The sequence below is a fragment of the Perognathus longimembris genome, chromosome 3, assembly GCF_023159225.1.
Source record: "Perognathus longimembris pacificus isolate PPM17 chromosome 3, ASM2315922v1, whole genome shotgun sequence".
In the NCBI taxonomy this organism is placed as follows: domain Eukaryota; kingdom Metazoa; phylum Chordata; class Mammalia; order Rodentia; family Heteromyidae; genus Perognathus; species Perognathus longimembris.
In genome coordinates this window covers 59,895,180-59,911,384 of record NC_063163.1, presented here as the reverse complement: position 1 = coordinate 59,911,384, position 16,205 = coordinate 59,895,180, and the positions used below count along the sequence as shown (strand labels likewise).

The window sequence follows — 16,205 nt, the reverse complement described above, 5'->3', positions numbered from 1 at the left end:
TGGCTTCAAACTGTGATCCTCAGGTCTCAGCCTCTTAAGCAGCTAGGATTACAGGCCACACATGCCTGACAAGAGATTACTTTTGACAAGAAGTTCTTAATGAGATTAGTCAATAGTCAAAGGGATCTAAAAGAAACAAATTCCTTCCTCTTGTGCTTTAAGGAGAATCACAACTAGAGTCAACAGATCTATATTTGCCTTGAAAGCTGTTTGCAGGCTGGTCATCCCCAACCCCCAAATCTAAAATCTGAAATCCTAACATTTTGAATCTCACCATGATGCCATAAGTGGAAAATGCCCATACCAGGGAAATTTTCTTAAAAACTATCTAAAAATAGTTAAAAGGATTAAATTCTACTATCCTATAGCATAGGAGGGTGACTATAGCCACAATAATTTGTTGTGTAACTTAATATAGCTAGAAGAGAGGAGTATCCTCAACATAAACAATAAATGTCATAATGATGCATATACCAATTATCCTAATCGGATCATTACATAGCATATATATATATATGTATATATATATATATATATTAAAATACCACATGGCATTCCATAAATATTTCATTATTATATAGCAATTAAAATTCTAAAAATGGTATAAAATCACTTTCAGGCTAGGTGTACAAGATGTATATAAAAGAAAGATGGATTTTATGTTTAGATTGGGTCCCATCCCAAAATTATCTCATTCTGTATAAACAAATGTGGAGAAAATTTCAAAATCTGAAACACTTCTGGCCCCAAGCACTTCAGTTAAATGAAACTTAGCCTGTAGTTATAAGCAATTGGTTAAGAGAGTATCCAAACCATATATTATTCTTTGAATACCACATAGGAAAGATCTGTCCAGAGATGCTTTCCAGGAGCTCCACATGAAGTATGGACAAGAAGGTGCAGGCAGGCACCTGAGGCTCACACTTGTGATCCTAGCTACTCAGGCAGATCTGAGATCTGAGGCTCAAAGTTCAAAGCCAGCTGGGCAGACAACTCCAAGAGACTCTTATTTCCAATGAAGCAGCAAGAAAGCTAAGTGTGCAGGTATGTATGACTCAAGTGGTTGAGCACCAGCCTCAAGTGAAGCTAAGCAAGAACATGAATTCTGTCAGGGACAGTGCCCAGGCCCTGAGCTCAAGCCCCACAACCGAAGGGGTGGGGGAAAACATGAGTTCACACCTCAGTACCATAAAAAATAAAACTGTTGACAAGGAAAAAGAACAAGAGTAAAATAGGAAAATTGTCTAGACCTGAGTTTGGGGATACAGATGTCACTTGTGTCTAAGCGATCCCTAAAGGAAAGCAAGGGGAAAATATGTGTCACAAAAGAATATCAGTCTAAAACTGTAGGAATTCTCATCATGTATAAATTTGTATATAAACCATATTTTTTAACTGCAAATTTCCCATTTCGGCTGCATTGTATTTCAGTCTCGTTCAGAGATAGCGATGGTATTAGAAATTTAGGTAAATCTTAGAGTAAATAAAAACTAACTCATGCTAAGATAAATTAATTTCCTAAAGAATATTGCAAAGTATTAGTACATGTACACATACACACACACACACACACACACACACACACACAAATGGCAATAATTGCACTTACCCGTAAATTATGCCTGCAATGGTACATTTCTTAAATGTCATAATGTTGCAGGTAAGAGTTCCTGTTTTATCAGAAAATAAGTATTTTACCTAAAGAAAAAAAGTGAAACTGGTAGACCATGTAAGTTTAAAGTATATTTACATAGCAAAGACAATAAGATGATCTTCTTTCTCTCTAAATCCTCAAAATATGTGAAGTTTTAAAAAAGCAAAAAAGAAAAAAAACCAAACAACTTGGCTCAAAACAATTTTATCTTCAATATTTTTCTGTTAAGTGTTTTGTTAATATTTTTATTCTCTTTTGAAGGTCATTGTTTCCTCTCTTTTATATGCTGGCAGCCAAACTGTATGATAATATGCAAAGTAAACTTCAAGTTACCAAAATTAAGAAAATCAGAAGTTCAAGTTCATTTTGCTGTGAAGAGAAATTTCATTGTAAGTATCTAGAAAACGGATCATTTTCTCCTTCATTGGCATTTTGGCTTGCACAAACTTTCCTTGGAGTCTTCTTTTCAGCTTCTATCTCCCTGCCTAACCCTGGAAGACTCCCTTACCTGCCCAAGCTCTTCATTAAGGTTAGATGTTCTGGCCATGGCATAGATATTACTTTCTTTAAAATGCATGTCTTCATCCTGTAAGAAATGGAAAACCAAGAGTAAGCCAGAGTCACAACTGGGCTTATGATCTGTTCAAAAGGTTTGGCTGCCTTGGATCTTTCTCTATTTAGAAAATGCAGGATTGGGCGTTAACGCTTTTCCCATGCGTTAAGAGAATCAACTCAGGATAGGCAGTGGCATTAAGAAAGACATTTTGATGTCTGGATGATCTGGGAGTGAAAGACTTGGCTTTGATATCACTGCATCAACCAAGCCCTGGGTTTTGAGGAAGTTACTTGACATCTCTGTACCTCAGCTGTCACATCTATCAAATGGGAACAATTTAGATCTCAAGTACTCAGGAGAAAGTAAATGAGAATGCATTGGAACATGCTTTGTCTCACCTTGCATGATTACTATAGTATTCCCAAATAGGAATTTGGCTCAGTGGTAGTACAATGACTAGCATTGGTGAGGCCATGGGTTCATCCCCATCAAAACAACAAAAGAAAGTACTCATCTTCAAATCATGGCAAGCCAGTGATACAGTGAAAGACTAAATATTCTTTAATTATTATTATTATTAAGGTGATGTACAGAGGGATTACCATTTCATAAATCAGGTAAAGAGTACATTTCTTTTTGTGTTTTGTTTTTTTTTGCCAGTCCTGGGGCTTGAACTCAGGGCCTGAGCACTGTCCCTGGCTTCTTTTTGCTCAATGCTAGCACTCTACCACTTGAACCACTTCTGGCTTTTTCTTTTCTTTTTAAAAAATTTTTTTTATTGTCAAACTGATGCACAGAGAGGTTACAGTTTCATATGTCAGGCATTGGATATATTTCTTGTATTGTTTGTTACCTCCTCCCTCATTCCCCCCCTCCCCCTTTCCCTTCCTCCCCGCCCCCCAAGGTGTTCAGTTCACTTACACCAAACAGTTTTGCAAGTATTGCTTTTGTAGTCATTTGTCTTTTTATCCTGTGTCTCTCGATTTTGGTATTCCCTATATATGTAGTGCTGAGGAATCAAACCCAGGGCTTCATGTTTATGAGGCAAGCACTCTACCAATAGGCCATATTCCCAGGCCTATCTTTTTGCACAATGTCATCTCTTCCCTCACTCTCACAGAGTTTTCCCCTCTAATCCCCACCACAAGTTGTATAGTTCATTTTCAACATAGTGTCTAGTGAATACAACACTACTGCTACATTTCTTCACCCTTTTTCCCCTCCATTTCTGTGCCCCCTTTACTCTCCCAAAGACAGATAAAGAACAAACAAGACAAAAATGAAAGAAAACAAAAACAACAACGGAGCAAACCTCATTTCCATTTCCTGGAGTTCATTTCCATAAATATTATTTTATGTGATCAGAGGCACAAAGGCATTGTGCTTTTGTGTTCCTCCCCTAAAAGTACCCTTCTTTGGTCTCACTGTGTATGAATACCTAGAGGCCTTTATAACTTATGTCCTATGGCATTTGAGATCTAGCTTGGGCAAATGAGAGAAAACATACACTGTTTATAAGAGGATATATTTTTAACATGAGGCAGCCAGTTATAATTTTATGACAAAGAAAATGAATATTTAAGAAGTAAAAAGGTCAGATTTTTCCTCTTGTATATGGAATCTAGACTTAAATGATACACATATATGTATACATATATACATATAAACATACACACATGCACACATACAGATCATGATTGAAATTTGTGGGACTGTTTGGAGAGATAAGGCAGAAGGAAAGAACGATAGACAGTGAATAATATCCAAGTACATTGTGTTTATCTGTGAAGACAACATAAGAAAATTCACTGTTGAATAATAAGAGTACAACAACATGGAAAGAGAGAACAATAGGGAGAGAGAAATGGCACATATTTTCTCTCATGTTGGATGTAAATTATAAACATACAGGCAAACATATGCATACATGCAGGAACATATTCACTAATGTATGGTAAACACAGAAGAGGATCCCAATGGTGTAATGCCTTAAAACAACTTACAGTTTAACAAAATAAATACCAAGAAGCTACAACACTTGTTGTGGAAGGAAGAGGGAGGTCAAAGAGAAGGAAGAAAGACAAATGGATTAAAGAAGTGTAGAAAAATACAGTCAAAATATTCAATATTCATATGTGAAAAGAGAACCAGGTAACTTCAGGGGATGGGTAGGGTTGGAAGAAATGGTTGGAAGGGATGACACTGATCAAAATGTATTGTATTCATAAACGGACATACTGAACTGAGACCCCTTTGTACAACTACTTAAAGATAATCACAAACACAGCAATAGAGTATGTTTCAGTGCATGTGTAGAATACCACAGTGAAGCCCTTTGTACAATCATTACACACTAAAATTGAGTTACAAGAATGTGTTGGGGTGTGGGTAGCAGTGAAAGGGGGAAAGAGAAGGAAGATGGTGTAGGAGGGTGGATATGGTAGAAGTACTTCACCTGCATGTATAAAAATAAAATAATGACAACCTGTTGAAATTATTTGTAAAAGGGGGAATGGGAATAGCCCCCTCATCAAGTGGGCTAAAGACTTACAAAGAAACTTCTCTGATGAGGAAATGAGAATGGCCAATAGACATATGAAAAAATGCTCTACATCACTGGCCATAAAGGAAATGCAAATCAAAACAACATTGAGATTCCATCTCACCCCAGCAAGAATGTCATATATCAAGAAAACTAATAATAACAATTGTTGGAGGGGATGTGGCCAAAAGGGAACCCTACTTCATTGTTGGTGGGAATGTAAACTGGTTCAGCCACTCTGGCAAGCAGTATGGAGATTCCTCAGAAGGCTCAATATAGAACTCCCCTATGACCCAGCAGCCCCACTGTTGGGTATCTATCCAAAAGCCCACAGACAAAATCACAGTAATGCCACCAGCACAACAATGTTCATCACAGCACAATTTGTCATAGCGAGAAGCTGGAACCAACCCAGATGCCCCTCCATAGATGAATGGATCAGGAAAATGTGGTACATTTACACAATGGAATTTTATGCCTCTATCAGAAAGAATGACATTGTTCCATTTGTAAGGAAATGGAAGGACTTGGAAAAAGTTATACTAAGTGAAGTGAGACAGACCCAAAGAAACGTGGACTCTATGGCCTCCCTTATTGGGAATAATTAGTACAGGTTTAGGCAAGCCATAGCAGAGCATCACAAGGCCCAATAGCTATACCCTTAGAAACACATAAGATGATGCTAAGTGAAATGAACTCCATGTTATGGAAACAAGTGATATATCACAGTTGTAACTACTTTCAACGTCCTATGTGTATGTGTAGTTTCTATTATTGATGATGTTTTGTATCACCTTCCTATGTTTGTACCTACACTATCTCTGTAATCTTATCTGAGTATATTGGAAACCGTGTTTACTGGTATTGGAAGTAGGAAATTCAAAGGGAATACCATATTCGAGACACACAGGGTAAAAAAAGAGAAATAACTACAAAAGCAATACTTGCAAAACTCTTTGGCGTAAGTGAACTGAACACCTGGGGGGGGGAGGGAAAGGGGGGGAGGGAGGGGGGCATGAGGGACAAGGCAACAAACAGTACAAGAAATGTATCCAATGCCCAACGTATGATACTGTAACCACTCTGTACGTCAGTTTGATAATAAAAATTTGAGAAAGAAAAAAAAAAAGAATATAGAACACACTTAGGTGAAACAATTTATTGATGGGGTTGGATTTGCGCTCATATGTAAATTCCAAGAAAAGTTAATGGTAAGCCATAGTTGTGATAGTATAGGAAAAAAGAGTTAAGTGTGAGAGGACAGCTAATTAGCACCAATTTTGAGATGATATAAATAAAAGTCTTCTAAAAGAAAAAAAAAAAAAGGGGGAATGGGAATGAGGGAGAGTGGTAGAGAGGGTGAATGTGATCAGCGGACATTGTATGTATGTATAGAAATATCACAATGAAACCCTCTTGTACAACTTATACATGCTAGTAAAATGTGTTAAAATAATAACTACTTAAGGATATAATTTTAAATTGCAATTCCATATTCAAATTGGATAATTAGTTCAGTCATCAGTTTACCAGTTATTAATGACAATGAATATTTAGTTGTCACCTAAGAAAGCACTTCCTTAAAGTGATTATGGAGTTTCATCTTGGTTATTCTTGGCAAAAGTCTACAAGACTCATTTTCTGTATTGAGTATCATGGATTTTAATGAATTAACGATCTCTATACTTGCTATTATTGTGTGTATGTGTGTGCATGTTGTGTGTGTGCACATGTGTGTGCTTGTCCTGTGGCTTGAACTCAGAGCCTGGGTACTGTCCCTGAGCTTTTTGGTCAAGAATAGCATGTTATCACATGAGCTACAACTCTACTTGTTTTTTTTTATGGGGGTGCTGGTCCTGGGGTCCTTGGTCTTGAACTCAGGGCATGGTTGCTGTCCCTAAAATTTTGTACTAGCACTCTTAACACTCAAGCCACAGCTCTACTTCTGGCTTTTTGGTCGTTAGCTGGAGATAAGATTCTCACATACTTTCCTGTTCAGACTAATTTTGAACCATGGTACTCAGATCTCAGCCTCCTGAGTAGCTAGGATTACAGGGATGGGCCACCAGTATCCAGATCACCTCTGGGGGGATTTTGGTAGTTAACTGGAGGTTAAAAATCCCATGGACTTTCCTGCTGGGCTGATTTAGCATGGTGATCCTCAGATCTTAGCCTCTTGGGTAATAAGGATTATAGGCATGAGCCACTGGTGGCCAGCTACAGTTGCTATCTACTATTTCTGAAATCTTTCATCACAGCTAAGAAAAAAATATATGAAATGACATCCTTAAGATTAACTTAAAGCAGCCAGGAGCACTGCTGAGCCATGGAAACACCAGTAGCTGGTGTTTTCTATTACAGCATACCCAGCCCATCACCATCACCAGCCCCAACCTGGAATCACTTAGTGACATCAGTTCTTCAAAAAGCAAACAAAAACTTGAGAGCTTTTTTTGAGGGGGGAGTGAGGTTTATATTTGCATACTCACCCAGTTTATAAACTGGGCCTGAGTAAATTTCACAATTTCCAAAGTTACAAGTAGACTGATAGGAATGAGATTGTGGTACAAGATGATGAACACCAAGCTCTCCATGGCAAAGTTGTAAGTGCTGAAACCTGCAGAACAAAATAACAAGAACTTGGTTACAGCATTATCGGTCTGGTTTACATGATTATGCTGTTCAAATTGTGGACAATCATTATTCAAACAGAAATACAAAAATGGGTTGGTTGCTTTGTGTGTGTATGCCAGTACTGGGACTTGATCTCAGGGCTCCATAGTGGCTTGACTTCTTTACTCAAGGCTATCATTCTACCACTTGTGCCACATCTCTACTTGTGGGGCTTTGCTGGGAAATGGGAGAGAGTCTCATGGATTTGTCTGTCCCAGTGGCTTTGACCTGGGATCTTCAGATTCCAGCTACACCTCTTGCGTAGTTAGTATTACAAGCCTGAGCCACCAGCACCTAGCCAACAACTATACCAAAAACAAACTTTTTAAAAAAATTAAACCTCAGTCACATAATGAAACAAATAAGCACTGAGATTGAGAATGCAGCCTGCTGCCTGAGAAATTTGGCCCATGAAAGATGGTATGCAACAAATTCAAGTACAATAGCAACAGCACAAAGATAGGGAACATATATGTAATATTGTGTGTATGTGTGTGCACATAAATATATATTATTTATAATCTGTATAAATAATTATGAGGTTTGAAACTCAAAGAAAAAAGGGATTAGGAGGCTCAGATAAAAAGGGGCAAATGTGATACTTTGTAAAATGTATAGCTGCACCTGATTTCTTTTGCTTGTTCTGTTTTTGCCAGTCCCGGGGCTTGAACTCAGGGCCTGAGCACTGTCCCTAGCTTCTTTTTGCTCAAGGCTAGCACTCTACCACTTGAGCCACAGTGCCACTTCCAGTATGTACTTGATTTTTAAAGAGATAACTGTTGGGTGCAGTAATATTCCTATAAGAATTCAACCTGAGAGGTGGAGATGTGGCTCATGTGGTATAGCTTCAACCTTAAGCAAAAGAGCCAAGCAAGAGCAAGAGGCCCTGAGTTCAAAATACAGTTCAGGCACACACACACAAAAATATAAAGTTTCTGTTCAACACGGGGCAGTAAGTCTCAAGATGCACTACACAGGATGATGGTTCTCATTAATAATAAAGTATTATATATTCGAAAGCTGCTTTTAAAAGGTAATTTTGTTTTTTATTTAATGTTCTCAGCCCAAGAAGATCCTAAGTACATGAGGTAATATAAGTATTAAGTAATTTGAATAAATCATTTCACAATATATCCATATTTTAAAATAGCCTGCTATGCTTCATGTATAGTATATATATATGTGTATATATGGTATATATGTATAGTATATATGTGTATATATGGTATATATACATGTATATAATATATTCACATATCATATATATGTGTATATACACGTATATATGATATGTAAACATATATAAAAATTCATATGGATATGCACTTGTATGTGTGCACATAATATCTCAGTTAAATAGCAAGGTGCTGCCTTTAAAAAAATCTTAAGAAGGAAATATTCTCCCAGAATACAAATTCACTAATCACTTTCTCAAAAAAATAGAATAACATAGAAATACCCATGATCCAGTGATAAAACTCTTGAGCACCTATCCAGAATATTATACAGTAAAGGATATTATACAGGATACAGTAAAGACACTTGCACACCCATGTTCACCATAGCTAAAGTGTCATATTATGGAATCAGCCTAGATGTCCTATAAAGGATGAGTGAATTAAGAAAAATGTGATATATATATAGCTCATTTGCATATAAACATATATGTATAGGTGTGTATGCGTTATGCACCATAGCCAAGTTGTCGAGTTATAAAAACAGCCCAGATGCTGTACAATGGATGAGTGAATTAAGAAAAATGTGATATGTATCACATTTAAATATGTATGCATATGTGTATATATATGCACATATATACACCCATATATGTATATTTTTTCATTGTAAATACATACACTTACAATAACTAACTCATCTATCAGAAAGAATAATATGACACTTGCAGGGAATTAGATGGAACTAGAAATGTTGAATGTAGTCAGGCTCAGAGAGATAAAGGATGCATGGGAAGGTAGATGTAAATTAGAAAAATATATATATGAAAACAGATACAGGGGCATATGCATATATACACAAACAAATTGATCAAAGTTTGGTACACACAGGGGGAGTCCAATGGTGTAACTAGAATGAACAGCAAACTTATAATTTAACAAAATAAATACCAGGGAGCTGAAACATGTTTTGTTGGGGAGGTAGGGTAAATGGAGAGGAGTAGACAAATGGGGAGAGGAAGGAAGGTGAAATCAGTCATTAGATTCAATGTACAAATGTAAAAATGGAATGAGGTAACTTGACTGGATGGGTAGGGTGAGGAGAGATGGGGGAGAATGATAGAAGAGGTGACACTGATCAAGATGCATTTTACTTGCCAACTGATCTGTTGAACTGAAACCCCTTTGTAAACCTACTTAAATGTAGTAATAATAAATGAACCTGTTAGAATAGTCATTTTAAACAAAAGATGGAAACAAGTCTCTTAATATTTTTATTGTTAAAGTTGCACAAAGAAGATTCGGTTCCTTGAGTCATGTTATGAGTACAATGCATCTTGATCAATATCACCCCTTCCATCATTCTCCCCCACTTTTCCTCCTACAAGCCATTACATGGCATAGTTGGCTCCAGCAAAGGCAGCTGCTTCCCACCCTTTCATATTTACCCTTCTTCCTTATGTACCACATATCCATGCTGTTCATTTGATTCCAGTACATCGCTCCCACGCAGCTCACAACGGACATGACCAACAGAAACAGGAACAAAGTCAGGATCTGCAGGCTGGTCACTTTCTCAACCTGTGATTTCTTCAGTGGTGATTTGACAGCATTCTGTACAATAGCAAATGTACACACACATGCATGCACCCTTGGACACACATAAGTGTGTCCGGATGTAAGAGTTAAAACTGGAGATGAAATTTGAACATCCTTTCAAATTTCAAATTATGAACAGAAATCATTAGATTTCTGAATTTAAAAGATAGACACTAGAGTCTGGCACTAGTGGCTCATGTCTATGATTCTAGATACTCTGGAGGCTGAGATAGGAGGATCATAATTTGAAAGCTGTCTAGGAACCAAAAAGTCTATTATGTTACACTCTTTCCAATTAACACCCCAAAAAACTTTAAGTAAGGGTATGGTTGGTGCGTAGAACAACAGCTTGGAGCAAAAAAAATAAAATAAAAAAAATAAAAAGGCAACCAAGAGCATGATGCCCTGAATTCAAGCCCCAGTCTCTCTCTCTCTCTCTCTCTCTCTCTCTCTCTCTCTCTCTCTCTCTCTCTCTCCTGCTCTCTCACTCTCTCTCACACACACACAAACACACACACACTCATATAGCACACACAAAAAAGACACTAAACCCAGATCATTTTACCTGCATTAACTTGGTTTCAAATCCACAGTAAATGACGATACCAATGATCCATTGAGTATTCCTCAGCTGGGTTCCTCTTAGCAAGACTTGGTCAGGCCCAATTGGAACAGGTCTAAATTTAAAAAAAAAAAGTAAGATAAATTGAGCCATGCACTGGTGGCTTACAGCTGTAATTCTAGCTATTCAGGAGGCTGATAGGAGGATCAAGGTTCAAAGCCAGCCCAGGCCCTAAGTTCAAGCCTCTAAAATCAACGAGAGAGAGAGAGAGAGAGAGAGAGAAAGAAAGAAAGAAAGAAAGAAAGAAAGAAAGAAAGAGAGGAAGGAAGGAAGGAAGGAAGGAAGGAAGGAAGGAAGGAAGGAAGGAAGGAAGGAAGGAAGGAAGGAAGGAAGGGAAAGAAGGAAGAAAGGAAGGAAGGAAGGCGGTAACTTGTTATAGTTTATTGTAGTTTAACAAAATGAATACTAGAAAACTGGTACATATGTTTTGGAGGAGGGGGCAGTCCATGAATGCAGAGAGGAAAACTAGCACAAATGCAGTCATACTATTCATTGTTCATATGTGAAAATGGATCCGGTAACTTGAGAGGATAGGTAAGGCTGGGAAAGAAGAGATGAGGGAGAATGATGGAATAGGTGACACCGATCAAGATGTATGTGCTCCCAAACTAACTTGTAGAATTGAAACCAATTTACACAACTACTTAATAAAACATAGTAATAAGGGTCAGGTGCCAGTGGCTTATGCATATAATCCTAGCTACTCAAGAGGCTGAGATCTGAGGATCATGGTTTGAAGCCAACCTGAAAAGCAAAGTCCCCGTGAGACTCTTATCTCCAATTAACCTCCAGAAAACCAAAAGTGGTGCTGTGGTTCAAAGGGATAGAATGCCAGCCTTGAGCAAAAAAGCTCAGGGACAGTGTCCAGGCTATGAGTTCAATCCCCACAACTGGTTATTAATAATTAATAATAAGCAGGGCACCTGTGACTCATGCCTGTAATCCCAGCTCCTCAGGAAGTTGAGGGCTGAGGATTGTATTTGGAAGCTATCCCAAACAGAAAATTCAGTGAGGCTGTTATTTCTAATTAACCAGCAAAACTCTAGAAGTGGAGGTGTGTGACTCAAATGGTAGAGCACAGACTTCAATGAAAGGCTAACCAAAAGAGGCCGCGTTCAAACCCCAGTATCCAAGAAACACACACACACACACACACACACACACACACACACACACACACACACTGATTATCTCTATTTCCTAGCTCATGATATAATAAGTTTGCTGCTATGAATTCCCATAATGATGTGCTGGAACCTCCAGAACCATAAGCCACAATGTTAATTGCCTCAGGCATTACATTTTCCTCCTATATTTAACGATTTCTTTTTTGTTGTTGTTGTTGGTCATGGGGCTTAAATTCAGGGCCTGGGCACTGCCCCTGAGCTCCTTTGCTCAAGGCTAGTGCTCTACCACTTTGAGCCTCAGCTCATCTTCTGGTTTTTGAGTGGTTAACTAGAGATTTTAGACGTTTTTCTCTGGGATCACTTCAAACTGAGATCCTCAGATCTCAGCTTCCTGAGTAGCTAAGATTACAAACATAAGCCACTGGCTCCTGGCTTAAGGATTAAAAAAAGTACAGGTGCATCAGGATATTTCAAAGGCAAGTAAAATATGAAGAAGTGATTCATCCACAGGGCAAAGACTACCATGCACTATGATCTATAAGAAAAAAAATTGAGATGAGAAATATTATACCTTCTATCACTTAAATACAAGGTTCCAATAAAACTATTGAAATGGCGGTTAGGTTCTTCACATTCAATTTTTCCATGTAGGTTTAATAATTGGTTTTCTGTTTGCACTGCAGCTGTTTCTGGCAAAGCCTATAAAATAAAAGCCAAAGGGGAGGAAAAGAAAATACAATCTTAAGGTACTATGGCAAAGTTCCATACCTCTAGGCACTAACAAGGGATGATATTAAGAGTTAGTAACTGTGGGCTCAGAATATGACTTAGTGGTAGAGTGATTGCATAGCATGCCCTGGGTTCAATTCCTCAGCACCACATAAACAGAAAAAGCCAGAAGTGGTGCTGTGGCTCAAGTGGTAGAGTGCTAGCCTTGAGTAAAATGAAGCCAGGTACAGTGCTCAGGCCCTGAGTTCAAGCCCCAAGACTGGAAAAAAAGAGTAACTAAAACACTAGTATTTCATATTACAGTTACTACATACTAAAATAATACACATTACACTTTAACATAAACTGTGCTAGAAGATGTTGTCAAACCATCATTTTGCAGATGTTTTTGTGTGCCTATTATATTACTAGAGCTTGAATTTGGGGCCTGGATGCTGTCCCTTAGCTTTTTGCTCAAGGTTGAGGCTCTACCACTTGAATTACAGTTCCACTTTCAGCTTTCTGCTGATTAACTAGAGATAAGAGGTAAAAAAGTTGTCATCGTGTCTACTAAAAAGGTTGTTTTTGTTTTTATCCAGGTACCAGTGGCTCACACCTGTAATCCTAGCTAATCAGTAAGCTGAGATCTGAGGATTGTGGTTCAAAGCCAGCTCAGGCAGGAAAAGCTATGAGCCTATCTCCAATTTAATACCAAGAAAATAAGAAATGGAGCTGTAGCTTAAATGGTAGACCTCTATCCCTGAGCCAAAGAATCTCAGAGACAGTGTCCAAGGGCCTGAGTTCAAGTCCCAGGATGAGCACACAAAAAATGGTTTTTCAAAGTGTAACCACCATAATCACTGTTTGGAATGGTTATTTACATTGGTGCTGACACTGAACTATGGTCTCACTTTGAATACCAAGGATCTAGGACACTGCTTCCAAACTTTGACATTAGGTTCCTTTTCTAATTTCAGTGGAAATATAGATTGTTGTGATCCATCCCCAGAGTTTTAGGATTCACTGGATCTGCATTCCTAAAAGTTCCTATAGGACAATGAAGACAAAAATGTTCATGTAGGTTCATGTAGGTACAGAGACCTAACTTTGAAAATCAATGACACAGAGAGTGCTTCACCCTGATTAGAAGACCTTAACTTTCCAGAGAGAGAAGAGGCAAATTATTTCTAAGACAACAAGAAGCAAATTCTCATCAGTTTTTTTTATTGTCAAAGTAATGTACAGAAGGGTTACACTTACATACATAAGACAGTGTGTACGTTTCTTATCAAACTTGTTACCTCTTCCTTTGTTTTTCTTCCCCCTTCCCCCTTCCCTATTCCCCCCTTCCCCTGAGAACAGTTGGTTTACAGCATATTGTCTTGTAAGTATTGCTGTTGTATTGGTTAACTTTTTACCCTTTGTCTCTCCATTTTGGCGTTCCCTTTCCCTAGTTTCAATAAACGTACATACAATACCCAGTGTATCAAAGTCAGTTACAGTGACATCAGGGTAGGGGAGAAAGGCAAAAGAAAAGGGCATAATTTCATATGGTACGTTGAAAATAACAATAACAAAGATAAACCACTTATTTCCAAGTCTTGTAGTTCATTTTGCTTAGGATCATCTTATATGATCATATGTACATTGCTATTGAGCTATTGTGCTCCTTTGCTAGGACTATCCTAGACAAGTACTAATTGTTTCTAATGAGTGAAACCATAGAGTATGTTTCTTTGGGTTTGGCTCACTTCACATAGTATGATTTTTTCCAAGTCTTTCCATTTCCTCACTTATGGAGCCAAGTCATTCCTTCCAATAGATGCATAGAATTCCATTATTTATATGTACCACCTTTGCTTGATCCACTCATCTACTGAGGGGCATCTGGATTGGTTCCACATTTTAATGATGGTAAATTGTGCTGCAATAAACATAGTTGTGCCGGTAGCTTTAGTGTGGTCTTGTTTGTAATCCTTTGGGTAAATGCCCCAAAACAGGGTTGCTGGGTCATAGGGGAGCTCTATGTTTAGCCTTTTGAGTAAGCTCCCCACTGCTTTCCAGAGTGGTTGAACAAGTTTACCATCCCACCAACAGTGTAGTAGGGTTCCCTTTTGGCCACATCCCCACTAGCATCTGTTGTTGTTCATTTTCTTGATAATGGACATTCTTACTGGGGTGAGGGGAATCTCAATGTTGTTTGGATTTGCATTTCTTTTATAGCTAGTGATTCTGAGCACTTCTTCATGTGCTTCTGGCCATTCTCATTTCTTCTTCAGGGAAGTCTCTTTTTAAGTCTTTAGCCCATTTATTGAGGGGGCAGTTGTTTCTTTCAGGATTTGTTTTAGGGGAACTTCTTACTTTTTGAGTTCTATTTTAGATATGAGGCCCTTGTCTGTTGTATGGCCAGTAAAGATCTTCTCCCAGTCTGAGGGCTTTCTATTTATCTTGTTAGCTATATCATTTGCTATATCATTTGCTGTGCAAATGATATAGAGTCTGACGCAATCCCATTTGTCCAACCTTTCTTTGATTTCCTGTGTTTCTGGGCCTTTATTAAGAAAGTTTCAAGCTGTGCCAAGGAGCCCTATTGTTTCTCTTATTCCTTCCTGCAATGTTTTCAGGGTATCTGCTTTTACATAGAGGTCTTTGATCCATTTGGAATTGATTCTGGTGAAGATAGTCTAGACTTTATGGAGGAAGAACAAAAAATAATTCATAATCAATCACAAAAGCAAGACATATTGCTTCAGGAGCTCCTCAATACAATCAGGAAGCCTATTTTAAGGCTAAGAGGTATTGAGAAGAACCCAGAGAAGGAAGTAAATGGAATAGGTAATTTGTTTAACAGAATACTGGAAGAGAACTTCCCAAATATCCAGAAGGATAGGCCCATTCAGATACAAGAAGCTTTTAGAACCCCAAATAGACCATAACAGAATAGGACATCCCACCAACACATTGTAATCTGTACACAGGATCAATAGAGACCAAGGAAAGAATCTTTAAAGCTGCCAGGGAGAAGAGAACCAATCACATATAAAGGAAAACCAATCAAAATGACTCCAGATTTCTTAGCAGAGATCATGAAAGCAATGAGAGCCTGGAATGAGGTATGCCACTCTCTAAAGAAAAAATAACTGCCAACCAAGAATACTGTAGCCAGCTAAGTTCTCATTCATAGCCGAGGGTCAAAGAAAAACTTTCCATAGCAAGGAAAAACAAAAACAATATATCTCCACCAAACCAGCATTACAGAAAATCCTCGAAGATGCTCTACACATTGAAAATCAACAAGAACTTTATCCTGGCAGAGAAATGGATGCTAACTAGAAAATAAAGAAATAGAAAAGAAGTATCAGAAGAGACCCTATGTTTAAGAATAAACAGGAAAAAAAAAAGAATAAACAGGAACAGAATAACCATAGTGGTAGATTGTGTGCTAAATATCCATAAAGATTTAGAACCTCAAACACTCTTCTAACAGGTTTTTCCACCCTAAGGCTCTATAATAAATACAACAAGGTGGGTTTTTTTTTTTTAAGTCTT

General features: G+C 37.9%; 1 protein-coding gene across 1 annotated transcript in view; it reads right to left on the bottom strand.

Annotated features, from left to right (window-relative positions):
• The window catches only part of LOC125347620 (phospholipid-transporting ATPase IB-like), a 101,844-nt gene that overhangs the window by 60,781 nt on the left and 24,858 nt on the right, over positions 1–16,205 (bottom strand). The window contains exons 10-15 of the mRNA XM_048340614.1: positions 12,520–12,647; positions 10,765–10,876; positions 10,049–10,214; positions 7,242–7,369; positions 2,163–2,240; positions 1,610–1,698 (exon numbers count right to left, since the gene is read on the bottom strand). Of these exons, the coding sequence (XP_048196571.1) occupies positions 1,610–1,698; positions 2,163–2,240; positions 7,242–7,369; positions 10,049–10,214; positions 10,765–10,876; positions 12,520–12,647 (701 nt within the window). The remainder of the gene's footprint in view (positions 1–1,609; positions 1,699–2,162; positions 2,241–7,241; positions 7,370–10,048; positions 10,215–10,764; positions 10,877–12,519; positions 12,648–16,205) is intronic.